The sequence below is a fragment of the Trifolium pratense genome, linkage group LG5 (genome assembly GCF_020283565.1).
Source record: "Trifolium pratense cultivar HEN17-A07 linkage group LG5, ARS_RC_1.1, whole genome shotgun sequence".
Lineage (NCBI taxonomy): Eukaryota > Viridiplantae > Streptophyta > Magnoliopsida > Fabales > Fabaceae > Trifolium > Trifolium pratense.
The window spans coordinates 2,893,465-2,909,017 of record NC_060063.1 but is presented as its reverse complement, the minus strand read 5'-3'; the positions used below and the strand labels follow the sequence as shown (position 1 = coordinate 2,909,017).

Below are 15,553 nucleotides of genomic sequence, written 5' to 3'. Positions count from 1 at the left end.
AATCATACAAAAGTTCATAACCAAAATATCTCAAAACCGGTAATTAGTAAATATCCAACCCAAATTGGATGACTCCTCGGTTATTTTTTTTTTATAAAAAAAATCAACATTTAATATATATTAATAATAATAATAATAATATATAGTGTATATACGGACGGATTCGGGGAATCCGTGCGGAGACGGATGCTTCGTCCCCGATCCCCGCCCCGAAGTGCCTGCAGGGGGATTTTTGCCTTCATCCCCATCCCCACAGGGATAAAATCTTTGTTTTCGGAGCTCCGAACGGGACAATCCCCGCAGGGATCCGCTTCACCGGATGCAAATTGACAACCTATGGAGGCATAGACATCATTAATGGATTATGATTAATTATTGCATAGATTAGTGCCTAAATGACTACCATTAACATTAAGAAAAATATATATGTTTCTATGATCAATAGATCATATTCTTCTGCATGAGTTGATATATAGTCGACAATAAATGAAACAAAAAATTAAGATACACCTCTCATATATAAACTTTTTTATATAATATATATAGTTTATTCTAAGTAATTAAGTCACACTAATTGGCCCATTAAGAAATGAACTCTTAGATGTTTTATCTTGTTGTTCCATGGTCTTATTTGACTTAGGAATTACTGCAAGACTTAGCTCAAGCTCAGGTGTTGTTGAATTTGAAGAATTTGGTATCACCAATGTCATATTTAAAGACTTTGTTAGAGGATGTAACCAATCAGGCACAACTTCATCTTCTGTTTCTTCAGCTTCTTCAATCTCATGAGTTGATTTGGTTTGTTGTTGAAGTGAGGTTATTAGTAGTGACAAAGTTGCATTATCCTTTTCATGAGCTTCACATTTGGATTTGCCGCTACCAACCTAAACATATATAAATATTCCACAATATCATTAAATTTGAGTGATTCATATTATTTTTTTCATTATATAAAATGTAAATATCCTTAAAAAATGAAAAATATCTTTTTTTTATACAAAACAAATGAAGTAAAATATTAAATGTCAGTTAAAATAGTCTATGACAAAGACTAATTTGACAGACATTTAAAATTTGAATGGTCAAATTGACATTTTTTTAAAAAAAAAAGAAATTCTAGACCAAATTGGATAGCACAACTTTTTGAGCAATGAGTTAGAGCCTTAGAGGTCTTGGGATTCAAATCCTGATAAAAGATTAAAAAAATGTAAATTTAATAATTAATAACTAATATTAGCCGTTCCATACAAAATTGTTTACTCTTAACACACTTACTTATGATATTTTTGGCATCCAAAATACGACTCGAGTGACTTGATAGTGAGTTACAAATAAATTTTTTTATGGGCTCCAATTTCATCTTAGTCACTTATATAATTCTTAAAAATTACTCTATCATGATTTACCCATTCAAATGGAAGAAAAACACCATTTTGTCCAAAATGACTCATTCAAACGCAAGAAAAAAATAGTATTTTTCAAACCAAAATGTGTGGTTTATAAGAAATATGTAAAAGTGTAGTAAAAAAAATAGGTAAAAGTAACTCTCCTTATAAAATCAACTTTGTAAAGTAAGAATTTTTGTTACTTATAAACCCCTTTCTAACCTTATTTCTTTCAATGTGTGACTTTTAAATATATGTTATAAATTATTATTGAAATAATTAATTAAAAAAGGAGTGCTAGTTAATCATCAACTAAATATATAATATATACCATGTCAAAGAGGCTAGAACGTCTCTTCTTCTTATTTAAAGTTGCAAGTCGAATAAAGTACTTTTGAGCATGGCTTGCAACTTGAGTTGGTGTTCTTGTAGTCACATAGTTTCTAGAGATACCTCTCCAATCTCCTTTTCCAAGCTTCTCAAGTCCAACAAGAAATTTTCTGTGTTCTTCTTCCGTCCATGGAACTCCTAATTAATAAAATAAAAAAATATGCACAATCTTGTTAAATATTAATATTTTTAAGGGTGATAATTTAATCAATGATTTAAAATTATACATGAACCGGCTAGAATTGATTGAAAACAAAGAAATTAAATACTAGCAAATTTAAAAATAAAATAAAATAGAAAACTTTTTTACAAAATAATCGAGTTTATCAAAATCAGAGTTTTTTCGGCTAAATTTAAACGAAATCACTACATTATAGTTTCATAAATAAATTCGTATAACTAATCCATCAAAACACAATTTAATTAAGAAAATAAGTGTTGGAACAAAAATTAGACAAGAGAAATAATAAAATTAACACTAAAAATATTTTTATATATTACTACAATTAATTAATACAATATATATATATATATATATATTTACCTTTTTTCCTTTCTTGTGTTCGAACTATAAGACCATCTGAAAGATAACCAATAGAGGTTTTATCATCAATGTTTAATCTTGAGGAAGAAAAGGAAGAAGTAGGAGAAGAAGATGAAGTAGGAAAAGAATCCATGCTAAAGCTCTTTTTCATGGAAACACAAGAAGATGATAAATCAAGTTGAACACCAAAAAGTCTAACTCCAACAAAACTATTATTTCCTCTTAAAGAATTACAAGTCCTTGAATTATGTCCTATGTTTCCACAATGTGAGCACTTTCTACCCATGTTTTTGTACCAAGACAAACCACAAACACTAAACTTGTGTTTATTGTCTCTTAGAGGGAGAAATTAGAAATTAGAAATCCAACACAAAAGAACTTATGTGTTTGGTGATATATATGATGATTGATTGGTTTGAGCAGTAGAGTTTGTGAAAATTGGAAGCACACCAACACTATTTAATTGTTTGGACATAGTTTATTCAATGTGGATACTTTATTATATATAATAAAAAAAATGTGGATACTTTTTCTAATTCCTTTATTTTTTAAAACTTTTTTTATAAGCAAAATAAATACTAGATCACAAGGATATAGGTACCTTATCTTATTTGTGAGTACGGTACTTTTGTATGGACTATACTAATACACACCACATTGATTTTTCTCGATCCTTCTTTTCTTAATAAAAATTACCATTAATTATGAGATATTTTTGAAACGACATAATACTTTGTTTCTATGGTAATATAGAATTTGACTGGATAATAAATAAAATTTGACTGATGATTATTTCTGCTAAAATTCAAACTTTAAAATTTTGAATAATAGAATTTGTGGATCATTTGAACTCAATCAATTGAATAAAAACATTATATATATATATATATATATAGTTTAGATAAATGGATCAAGATTGACTACACTACATAATTACTACACACAATTTCACATTATTTTTAATTTAAACCATCAATAAAAAATTAGACGATTTAACTTAAAAAAAAATGTGTCTTTTTTATCTAAAATAACCTAAACTGTTAGTTTATAATTGAATGGCTGAAATCAATTATAAACTTAAAATTTGACTGCTAAAATTCAAACTTAAAATTTTGAATAATAGAATTTGTGGATCATTTGAACTCAATCAATTGAATAAAAACATTTTAATCCTTACCAGAGATCAACCAGTCAAATATTTGAAGAAATTTACATATGTATATATTATAATAATAAATATTTTATCAAAAAAATATTATACTAATAAATACATGTATCTATAAATTGTATTTTTTTGGTCCCAAATGTAATGTGAAACATCAATGAATTATTATGTAAAAGATAAAGAAGGTCAGAATTTCCAATCTTTGGGAGGTAGATCTATCATATATGGTCTTAGGTCTATCTATGTATATGACTTGAAAGAAAAATAGAAATATCATGGAAACGAAGTATGCGTTGAAAATCGTGTCCATCAACCACCATTACTTGCCATGGAAATTACTAAAGGTACATGTATATCTCTATGTTGTTATTAGCAATAACATTAAAAAAAACGTGAATAGGACGTGACAATCAAATTTTGTACATTCTTTTTTTCACCCATTTTAGATTTGAATGTTTCAAAGTCAGAATCAAAAGTAATCTTGCTTTCTTTGAAGGCTAGATTAAACCCTTTTGTGGGGGGTACTTTTCTTTATTCAAATTCAAACATTAATTTGATATATAGAATAACACTTTCATTTGATTGACATGAAATTAATCAACAATGGATATAATGATGAATCAATACAGACAGCTAATTATAATTAGATTAAAGCATTCATTATCCATCATAATTATAGTGATTATCATTTTGATTAAATCCCTTTATGAGAAGGAAAAGTGGCCCGGAGAGGTAGCTACAATTGGACATATCACATCATGTTAAAAGCACCATACAACATGGCTTTGCAAAAGGGATAATGACATTTCTGTTCAATAAATTAATGTACTAATTAATGTCAAAAAGATTAATTTAGATACTCATCCAAAATGACCTAAATTCAGAGATGATTGAGTTACTGAGGATGACGATATATAGCTCCACAAAGGGGTGGTATAGTGTACCTGCAAATATTCTGATGATCAAATCAATATAATAAGTGTGAATTTTAGATTTTTAGGGTTTTAAAATAGTATACGTGAATTTTAAATAGTGTGTCATAAATGTGTTAATATAATAGGATAGGATAGTTAGGATTTGGGGACGAAAATCCTAATTAGAAATTGTCTTGGGTAATAATTGTAGATAGGTTATGATATGATCTTCATCATCATGTTGTCTTGATTTAATCCCCCTACTTACTTTGGTATGCCTCTATTGTATTACTCCCTCCGGTCCTTTTTATAAGAAACACTTTGAAAAAAATCACACAAACCAATGAAGCACATTTAACATAGTTATTTTCATTTAATACTCTTATAAATTTAAATTTATTCCATGTATACCCTTATTTAATTACTCTTTATTCAACTAACTTACTTGTTTTTAAATTCTCTCTCATAATAAATAAGGGTATAAGTGAAATTGAACATTTAAAACATTTGAAAATTGGTCAAAGTTTCTTATAAAAATGACCAAATTTTTTGCCCTAAGTGTTCCTTATAAAAAGGACCGGAGGGAGTATCATATTATACAGTTCGTTCTAGATTAATTAATGACTTTAAGGAACGATATCTTTCTGTGTTGGACTAGACCGAATTAAACATATCTACGTTAATTTGCCAATGTGTATGAGAGACTTCACAGTTAAAAGTGTCTATGACTCTCTAAACACTATAGCTCAACCCATTGAGGGGGATTGGAAGGCCTTGTGGAGCTGGAAAGGCCCTCATCGAATTCAAACTTTTATGTGGATGGCAGCTCATGGACGTCTTCTCACTAATTATCATTATCGTAGGAGCAAATGGGGAGTTGGAGCTTCTCCTACATGCTCTGCTTGTGACAGAGATAATGAAACCACTATTCATGTTTTGCGGGATTGCCCCATAGCAACACAAACATGGATAAGGTTAGTACCTTCTAATAATATCTCTAATTTTTTCTCTCTTGAATGCAGGGATTGGATCTTCAAGAATATCAATAATCAGAACAAGAAGTGGATAACAACTTTTATGGTAGCGTGTTGGTACATATGGATGTGGAGGAACAAAAATATATTCGAGGAGGAATTTCAGCGTCCGACTGATACAATTTTCAAGATGGTTGATGATATAGATAATTACACCAGACATCCTCTGAATACCCGTCGATGCGACACTATTTTCATTGGATGGAAAAGACCTCGGGAGGGGTGGATTAAGTTTAACTGTGACGGAGCCTTCAAGAATTCTTTGGGTCTAGCTGGTTGTGGTGGACTCTTTCGGAACTCTGGTGGCAGATGGATTAAAGGTTATGCGCGAAAAATTGGAACTTGTGATGCTCTTTCCGCTGAAATGTGGGGAATGTACTTGGGAATGAAGCTTGCTTGGAGTCAGGGTTTCCATCATCTGGAAGTAGAAAGCGACTCAAAATCTCTAGTATACATGATCACAAGGAAAGTTATGGCAATCCTCCAACCTTGGTGCGTCGTATACAAGAGCTTTTAAAGTTGAACTGGCAGGTGTATTTCAATCATACCTGGCGGGAGGGGAATAGAAGTGCTGATTGGCTGGCTAATTTTAGCTTCTCCTTAGACTCTTTTAATATTCATGTTATGGAGAATCCTCCCAATGAGGTTTCGAGACTCCTTTTTGATGATTTTTTCGGGGCTTGCATGCCTAGAAATATTCGTTCGTTTATGTAGTTCTTTTCGTTTTGGGCTTTAGCCCTCTTTTTCTACAAAAAAAAAAAAAAAATTACATATGCATCTTAATTACCAATGCATATCACATAGCTTTTGTCCTACGTACCATTTTAATTAATAATTAATGCTATTATTATATTTGAGCTAACTTCTTACGAAGAATTTCAGTCCAAATTTTATTAATACAACTTGAATTGAAAGTCAAGTTGAGGCTTGTTTAGTCTTTTGCAAAGAAACTACACAACCCTATAATCGTTCATGTAACTGAGTACTCATTTGGCATTGTCATGGGAAGGAATCTTCTTGTGAGGGAAGGTACTACTATATATTGATGCGATACTCATAAATACTATATTTTTCTTACGAAGTATATATATATATATATATATATATATATATATATATATATATATATATATATATATATATATATATATATATATGATATTTGTTGCTTTATTTTCCCACTTTTATTTTCTATGACAATTTTTATTGTTTAGTTAGTCATCACTACTTTCAATATCTTTGAGGAGACTATCTCTATATAAAAAATACAAGTATTAGGCTATCAAAGAACTTTCCACTTAAAGTGTCTTTGTTTTTGAGATTTTGTATCTTAAAATAAATAGTCATAGTTTTGGAGAAATTTCATAGTCCAAACAAGAACATAAGCCTGTAATAAAAAAATAAAAAAAAGAAAGAACATAAGCCATTGAGAATCGGTGATTAATTAGTTTGGTCATATATAATCTTGAATATTTTTATGGTGGATGCAGATAAAAGTTGAAAGTAGAAAATAAGAAAGAAACAAAATATTATAGTAAAATTTCATTGAGATGGACCAAACTTAAAAAACGATATATCTTATAGGGACAAAAAAATTAGCTAGGTTGAGTTTTGGAGAGTTACTCGAACACAATTCAAATTTTAAAGAGAACATGTTCATAATGTTGTGGCAAATGTGAGTTAAGTCTCATCTTGTTTAGAAAAGTGAAGATTGAACACTTTATAAGTGGGATGAGCCATAAACCTAATACTTTAAGGTTTTGGGTTAAAATGTGGTGTACAACTCCATTATTTTTTAAATTCAATGTGGATGATCCTCGACAACGAGATTTCAATGAATTGCATCCTTAAAAACTATGACTAGTTATGCTCTATTATAAAGCACATCATCGACTTCAATTCCTACCGCCAAAAAAAAAAATCAACTAATTTTAATTTTTTGAAGAGTTTCTATTGAAATACTTTATATGTATGCAAATATTGGTATCCTACGTAGGGGTTCACATCTTCCACCATTTATTTTATCAAAGTTTTTAAAAGAAATATTGTTTTATCAAACTTTAATTGACGGTTTTTCCAAAGTACCAAAAGCTTTTTACACTCCACTAGTTAGGTACGAAATATAAAATTCCATTAATTTGTATATAAACTAATTAATTAGCTTATGTTTACACATAAATCATAGTATCAAACCAAATTGAGCTATATATATACATCTAGTCATAAGCCAAAGCAAAACATAGAATGTAAATAAAATAAGGTGAAGAACGGGTTGTGTTAGCTCATTAGTCACAATCAATCAAATATATAAACAACGATACATAATTAATTAAGATTAATCTTCCATATGATGAATCATATTATATGAAACAAAATTATAGGGACAATAGTGATATGGTTTTTTGTGTTTTTGTATTGTGGAATTTGGTGAGATATAAATTTAGAGAGAAAACTCTCCTCAAATATAGGGTTATATGAAGAATACTAAAGTTCTTGTTTTATTCATTATGCTTATGGCTCTATATATAGAGCTACATAAAAACAAATCATATATTTAAAACAAAACTAATCCTATAATAAATTCTAAACAAATCTTAAATATTCTAAATAGAAATATAAATCATAAAACCTAATATTATCATATTTTAAATATAAATCTAAATAATATTTAAATCTAAGATCTTCAGAAGATATTTAGGCATATTATTCTCAACACTCCTCCTTGACTGAATATCTTTTGTGCGTATCCAATCTGAGCTTCTTGAAAAATTATTCTTCTTGTTTTGATTCTTCTTCTTATCGCAAGCTTTAGCATCTTTGTGCCTTGTGGACTTCATGGTAGAAACATTGCATTTGTTATGACTTTTAGGTGATTTTTCACAAGCATATTTATTCTCCTCCTTAACTTGAAATTTCTTCAAAATACCTGAATCTTCGCGATCTTCTTTGAATTTAAGTTCTTTTTTCTCTTCAATAATATGATCATTCTTCATTAAATCTAAAACAAATCTTTTGCCTTTAATCTGAGATGTGATCACTTCCTTATTGTTTTGATCCTTAATCACACAACTTTTATGTTCAAATATCACTTTATAATTTTTCTCCAACAACTGAGCAACACTTAAAAGATTCTGATTAATTTCAGGAACATATAAAACATTGGAAATTTGTTTCATACCTGCATGAGTTTTAATTGAAATTGTTCCAATGCCTTCTACTGCAATTTGTTCTCCATTCCCAATTCTGACTTTGGAAATAGAAGTTTTATTGAGCTCTTTGAAAAGATCTCGATCATAAGTCATATGGTTTGTGCAACCACTGTCAATGAGCCATTCTTTTGACGGTTTGTTGGTTGTAAAACCTGAGATTGCAAGTAGTAGTTCCTGGTCTTCTTCATATTGTTCATGAGCAATGTTAACATCTCCTTGTTGTTGTTGTGATGTGCATACCTTCATCATATGACCTAATTTACCACATTTTTCACATTTTGCATCAGGCCTCCACCAACAATTCTTTGGTGAGTGATTATCCTTTTTGCAATGAGGACATGGTTTGTGTTGGTATTTCTTTCCAAAACCTTTTGCTAGACATATACCATCTATAGTTCTTTCTTCCCTCATAAGTCTTATCTGTTCTTGTGCATGCAATGCATGTAACACTTCTGGCAGAGTGATTTTACTCAAATCTTTTGTGTTCTCCAAGGCGGCTATAAAGGCTTCATATCTTTCAGGTACCGTTACAATGAGTTTTTCCACAATTCTGGAATCAGAAAATTGAGTGCCTAGTAATCGTACCTTATTAGCAATACCCAATAATTTATCAGCGTATGTCTTGATTGTTTCATCCTCCTTCATTCTTTGCAACTCGAACTCTCTCAATAAATTCATAACTTGCATGCTTCGAATCCTTTCATCTCCTTTATATTCTTCTTTTAGGTAATCCCAAATTTCTTTTGGTGTTTTGAGAGTCATGATTTTAATAAAGACGGTTTGTGAGATACTTGCAAACAAACAAGTCTTTGCCTTTGCCCTCTTGGTTTTTCTTTCTTTATGAGTTTTCATCTGTTCTGCTGTGGGATCTTTTGGTAACGAAGAAACATCGTAATCATCCTCCACAGTTTCCGATAGATCTAGAGCATCTAAGAATGCCTCCATTCTCACCGCCCAAAGATCATAGTCTTCTCCATCAAAGATCGGAGGAGCAACCTTTGAAAAATCCATCTTCACAGGTCCTTATGAACTTTGGCTCTGATACCACTGATATGGTTTTTTGTGTTTTTGTATTGCGGAATTTGGTGAGATATAAATTTAGGGAGAAAACTCTCCTCAAATATAGGGTTATATGAAGAATACTAAAGTTCTTGTTTTATTCATTATGTTTATGGCTCTATATATAGAGCTACATAAAAACAAATCATATATTTAAAACAAAACTAATCCTATAATAAATTCTAAACAAATCTTAAATATTCTAAATAGAAATATAAATCATAAAACCTAATATTATCATATTTTAAATATAAATCTAAATAATATTTAAATCTAAGATCTTCAGAAGATATTTAGGCATATTATTCTCAACAAATAGAACACACAAAAATAATATAGGGACAATGTGCCCACTTATGCTAAAAAGATATATTACATCACTAAATTATCAAGTGTAGCTTGATGAAAATTTTACTATAAATGTCCAATGTACATGCACTTTGTTTCTAAATAAATAATTCCACTCCAATAAATTTGCAACATTTGCATCCTATAACTTTGGTGGATGCCAAGGATTATGATAGCTATGTCACACCATTTTTTAAATCCTTGATGGCCTTTTAATTTTGCAAAGAGGTATCTTATTTCCTCAAGTCAAAATTAGCAACAGAAATTAAGCAATAATCATTTGTGTAAATGAGAAAATTGGGAATTGCATGTATTCGGCATATACATATTATAAAATCTCCTTAAAATGTTCCAATCATTTCAATAGTTTATCAGGATCTTGATCTTGATTCATCCACTCATACAATTATCAATTATTGATACCAATGAATATTTTATATAGATGGTGTATTGCATAATATTTGTTGATTCACAGCAAGATTCATAGCTATTTGTTGATTACTTTTTTTTTTTTTTTTCATAATATTTCGTGTGAATATTTTACCCCGTTACTTTTTAAGTACCACTTTTGATCACTGTGTATTATTCACATAATTTACGACACTTAAAAAGTTGTGATCAAAGTTGTGCATTATCATGTAAAATCCCCTTAAATTCAGTTCAGAAGTTACGTTTCAAACTTAATATTGGTTTGAAACGTAAAATCCAAACCAATTTCACACTGACACATTTTGGAATTCATTTTCTTCCTAAATAAGATTCCTTCTTTTCGCACCCCCTAAGTCTCACACATGCCCCTGACTTTCCAATTTTACCCCATTGCAACGTAGTATGCGAGTGTGTAAATAGAAAAACTGGGAAAAAACGTGGACTTTTATTTTTTGGGTTCAATTGTATCAAAATTGGGCCATAGATAAGCCCAAAAGATGTGTCTCTATGAAGAAGTTACAAGTTGCAACGGTAGGTAATAGAATAATAGAATTTGCAGAAGGTTCATCCATGGCGGAAGAAATTACAAGAGAGGAGCAGAAGCTTCCTCAACCTTCCGATCCCCCGTTACCATTTGATCCCAGTCGAAGTATTATTACTCTTTCTTTATTTCTTTTCATTCCAATTTTCAATTTTCCATTCATTTTCTTTCTCGCACATTCAATTTTTAGGGCTTCAAATTGATTTTTATTTTGAATTATTTAATTATTTGTTGAAGTGGTTGGTATCATCAAAAGAAAAGCATTGATCAAAGACTTAGCTGCTTCATATCATGCTGAATGCCTTCAATACTGTCAACAGCTTTTGGAACTTCAAACTAAATGGGAAGAGGTTACATTCAAATTCCACTCTTTTATTTATATAAACACCTTAATTAATTAACTAACTAACTGCTTATAAGTTATATATAATCTATCTATCTATCTATGATAATAAAAATTATGTATGTATGTATGTATCCTAGATAGATAGATAGAGAGCTTATAAAAGTAAGTAAGTAAGTAAGATGAAAACCGCTTATGGACATACATACATACATTACATATCATTTAGTTGTTTTCATAAGCTCTTTCAAATAGTCTCTCTCTCTCTCACGGCGGGTGTTTATGTTAGTAGATATATATGCTCAAATAAGTCAATTCAAATGCCCGGTATCGGTAAGAAGTTGTTAGTGGTTGGTATTAGGAAGATGGTAATGCTAGAATCACATGACCTTCCAATGAAATATAACCCATATGCCTGTTTCTATGTTTGTTGTGTTGTGGGTATATGCTCTGCCTCTGTTTTTCTTTTATAATATATTGATTCATAAACCTACTTGGGTTGGTGCATTGGTATTGGCTTGGGACCTGGGAGTGTGCTCCTCTTGAGGTCTGAGGTTCGATTCTCTCTGGCGCTAATTTGGGTGGGCTAATTTAGCTTCTTCAAAAAAAAATATATTGATTCATATGCCTTTCACTGTGCTCTACATATGTTTCTGGCCTTTACTTCTAATTATGAATTCTTCATATGAATTTGGAGTAATTTATTGATTTTTCAGCATTAATTTGTATAATAATTCTTAAAAATATCAAATAGTATTCGCTCCACTATTCGGGATTGACAACTGCGGCTGTAAGTTGTTACCATTTTAGTGGTATGAGAAAGAGGGTAATGCTTGATACACATCACCTTTCCATATGTTAATGTTATCAAGTGTGGTGGAATGACATATGGTGAAAATGGAGCTCACTTGAGATGGTGTATGTTTAGTATTATTCTAACAAATATAACAACTTAACAAGTTCGGTCTTTCCCTTGTCTTGCCTTTTAAAAGAAATTTGCACAGATGAGTGTGCTGCTATCAGCTAATCAGTACTATGTGTGTGTATGAATTTCTCGTGGGTATTACTTCATAGAGATAGTATGGTTTTGTATTTTGTCGTTCTCATTTTCAGACTTGTCTTTAAAGCACTAACATATAAATATGTAGCAATAATAATTGATTATAGTGCTTCACTGTAGTTGATTATACTTATGTTTCAATTGTTTCAGCCATTTATTGACTTAAAACCTCCAGAGGAATCAAAAAAGGAGCCAGCGCGACCCTCTAAACGCGTGAAAAAGTTGCGCTAACCGCTAGGTATGATGAAACATAATCTCATTGTATTTTCAAATTTCAATTGGATTCCAATATGAGTGAGTTTGTTCATTGTCCATAGCTTATTGAACATCAGTTCAAGTACATAGGGAGATGATTGTGCCCTGATTTCTTCCCAAACACACTAAAATGTTCTTTGTTTTTCACTTAAGATTTTTTCCGTCACCACTACTAGTCACTACATGTTCCAATTGATAATTGCCTCAGTATTGTCAATTAATTTTTAAAATTGCTGAGTATATTTATGACAGTTTCCTTCTTGGTTTTTGTTACATTTGAAAGTATTATATGCATCATCATGTTCTATTGAAAAGCGACATGTTTGAATAACCTTTTTCCCATTTTAGGTTTCAGGATGGTTGCTCTGCGACTTATATCATATGTCAACAATATGTGCCATCAGATGCTTTTTGGTTGTTGTTGGTATACCTGTTACCATCAGAGCATATACATAGTTAATGTGATTTTGTTGTTCATTTGCAAATGCTAGAAACAGCTTCGGACGAGGTTTCATCCATCATCCTTGATGGCTATGTTGTATAAAATAACATTTTCATTCTTGCATTCAGCTCAGCTTTAGTTGCAGATATGCTTGCTCTCATTGAAATTGACTTATGAAATCTGATGAATTTCAGATTGTACTATATTATGTGCAATATGTTTCTTCAGTTTCTCATTAAAAATTGATGTAAGTTCTAATTTATCTATGGATCTAAAATTTCTTTTTACTTTTTAGTTAACGAGCAAAATCAAGTTGTTTGTGAATTCGAATAGAGTCGAGTTCTAACTAGAAAAAAAATTGTGTCGAACTCTTAAGTTTCAAGTTGAAAACGAACTGAATCTAACAAGTCGAATCGAACTGTTCGTGAACTTTAAACGAGCCGAACTCGAATTGAAAAAAGAGTTCTTGTCGAACTCAAATCGAGTTTTGAGTCGAACCAATTCTTATCTAGTTGAGTTGAGCTCAGATATGTTCGACTTGACTCAATTTCAGCCCTACTTAGTGGTGGCTTAAACCAAATTCTAAGGCTTTTGTGCTCATGAATAGTCCAATTTATTTAAAAGATATTAAAATAAATTTAGAAATAAAAATAATATTTTTCTAGAGAAAGTTTAGAAATAAATTTAGGATACATAAAAAAAAAATCATATTTTTAATAAGAAAGTTTGATTTTTGTAATATATATTGAAAAAACATACCTCTTCAAAAAAATATTGAAAAAACATTTATTATAGATATATTTCATGTAATTTAGTCTTTGGGATATTCTACTAAATTTGTTTACCATCAATGGACCTCTTTAATGAATTCGTCTTGTGCCTCCAAATGTATGAATCAAGCAACAATGAACAATTCACATTTTAGTACAATGTGTGTACACAAACACAATGCTATACTATTGAAATGTTACGATATACTATTAATTAAAGTTTTTCTGAAATGTGTACACACACACAATGAAATGTTACTATTTCTGTTTTTTTAGCTTTGTATTGTGGTGTTTGTTGTTAAATATTTCTTATGTTTGTTAGATATGTTAGTGTTATCAGTTCTTTCTCTTGCTAGCTTTATTATTTTTGTAAGACGATTTTAACGATAGGAGGGAGCAGTGGCGGAGCCAGAAATGGTGTTAAGCCCGGGCACAATTTTAACCACAAATGCACAAATATTTATTGGTTTAAGGTTTTCGGATCGATCAGATGGTTTTAAACTAATAATATATATTATTTATATACTTAAATTATAATAAAAGTAATTAATTTTAAGAATTTCATCTAAATATTTGATTCATAATAATTATATAAGTAAAAGTCATAAATTCCCCACAATCCTACATATAAAAGAAAGTATAATTACAACATATTTTACATATTTGAGATTAACACAAAAGAATAATATTTTTTTGGTATTTTGGGTTATACTTAAGCATGAGGTAAAAAATTAAAATCAAATAAAAACAATAATAATACATTTGTTTACTATTTTTACCATATATAAAAAGGGAAACAAAATTGATATTTTTAGTATTTTTTATAAAGATTTTTTGTGATTTTTAGATATGTTTAATAAAGAAAATAACATAAAATTAACTTAAATGAAATAAAGGGTAATTTTGATAATATATATGTAAAAAATAAAGAAAACAAAACCAAAATAAACATAAAGTTTTGAAAAATGATAGGAAGTTGGGAGTTGAACACAGGCCCCCTGTGTGACCAATGCATCTCTCAGCCACTGAGCTAGTACGCACGCTTGTGTCTAAATAAGGCTTCATTAATATATATAAATATATATTAAAACAACCCTTTAATCTACTGTTCATCATCTTCAACCTCCAAAACAACCAAAATCATAAATCGAATTTTTCAATTCTAGCACCAAATTGGACAAGTAAATATACCATTTTGCTCAGAATTTCATGAGGATTATGAATATACACTTAAATTTTATTAATTCTTACTCAAACATTCGAATTTTCAGATTAAAGTAACAACCCTAAAAAAAAAAATTGGGTGCCGAGCCCGGGCACGTGCCAGGGCATGCCGGGTGGTGGATCCGCCCCTCCGAGGGAGCACTTAGCTCGTTGCAACTACAACGATGGGTGGTGTGGTGACTGTGAAAGAAAATATAAGGATATGAGAAAACAACTTGAATCTTCAAAAACTCTTGAGCAAAAAGAACTACAGGCTTTCGACAGTTGTATTAATGATACCATTGAGTATGTTTTTTTATATTGAGATTATTGTGCCCTAATTTTCTTCCTAAACGAACTAAAATGTTTGTTATTTTTCATTTAAGATTTTTTTCCTCACTACTACTAGTCACTGAATATTGCAATTGATAATTGCATTTATCAATGAATTTAAAAAAAACG

At 30.2% G+C, this 15,553-nt stretch overlaps 2 protein-coding genes across 2 annotated transcripts; one reads left to right on the top strand and one right to left on the bottom strand.

The window, feature by feature from the left end:
• Positions 1–411: 411 nt before the first annotated feature.
• LOC123887172 (transcription factor KUA1) lies at positions 412–2,834 on the bottom strand. Its single transcript, XM_045936457.1, has 3 exons — positions 2,320–2,834; positions 1,717–1,913; positions 412–884 (listed from the first exon to the last, which is right to left on the bottom strand). The coding sequence occupies exons 1-3, from the start codon at positions 2,603–2,605 to the stop codon at positions 561–563; spliced, it is 807 nt and encodes a 268-aa protein (XP_045792413.1). The 5' UTR covers positions 2,606–2,834; the 3' UTR covers positions 412–560.
• An 8,133-nt stretch (positions 2,835–10,967) lies between these two features.
• LOC123884015 lies at positions 10,968–13,380 on the top strand. The gene is made up of 4 exons (XM_045933002.1): positions 10,968–11,126; positions 11,256–11,368; positions 12,572–12,659; positions 13,025–13,380. The coding sequence occupies exons 1-3, from the start codon at positions 10,985–10,987 to the stop codon at positions 12,650–12,652; spliced, it is 336 nt and encodes a 111-aa protein (XP_045788958.1). The 5' UTR covers positions 10,968–10,984; the 3' UTR covers positions 12,653–12,659; positions 13,025–13,380.
• The last annotated feature ends 2,173 nt before the right edge of the window (positions 13,381–15,553 follow it).

Coding starts and splice junctions, on each gene's coding strand:
- LOC123887172 (XM_045936457.1), bottom strand. CDS start 2,605: ATGGGTAGAAAGTGCTCACATTGTGGAAACATAGGACATAATTCAAGG. Junction 1,914..2,319: donor AACACAAGAAAGGAAAAAAG/GTAAATATATAT, acceptor TTTATTAATTAG/GAGTTCCATGGACGGAAGAA. Junction 885..1,716: donor GTTCTAGCCTCTTTGACATG/GTATATATTATA, acceptor ATATATGTTTAG/GTTGGTAGCGGCAAATCCAA.
- LOC123884015 (XM_045933002.1), top strand. CDS start 10,985: ATGAAGAAGTTACAAGTTGCAACGGTAGGTAATAGAATAATAGAATTT. Junction 11,127..11,255: donor ACCATTTGATCCCAGTCGAA/GTATTATTACTC, acceptor TATTTGTTGAAG/TGGTTGGTATCATCAAAAGA. Junction 11,369..12,571: donor TTCAAACTAAATGGGAAGAG/GTTACATTCAAA, acceptor CAATTGTTTCAG/CCATTTATTGACTTAAAACC.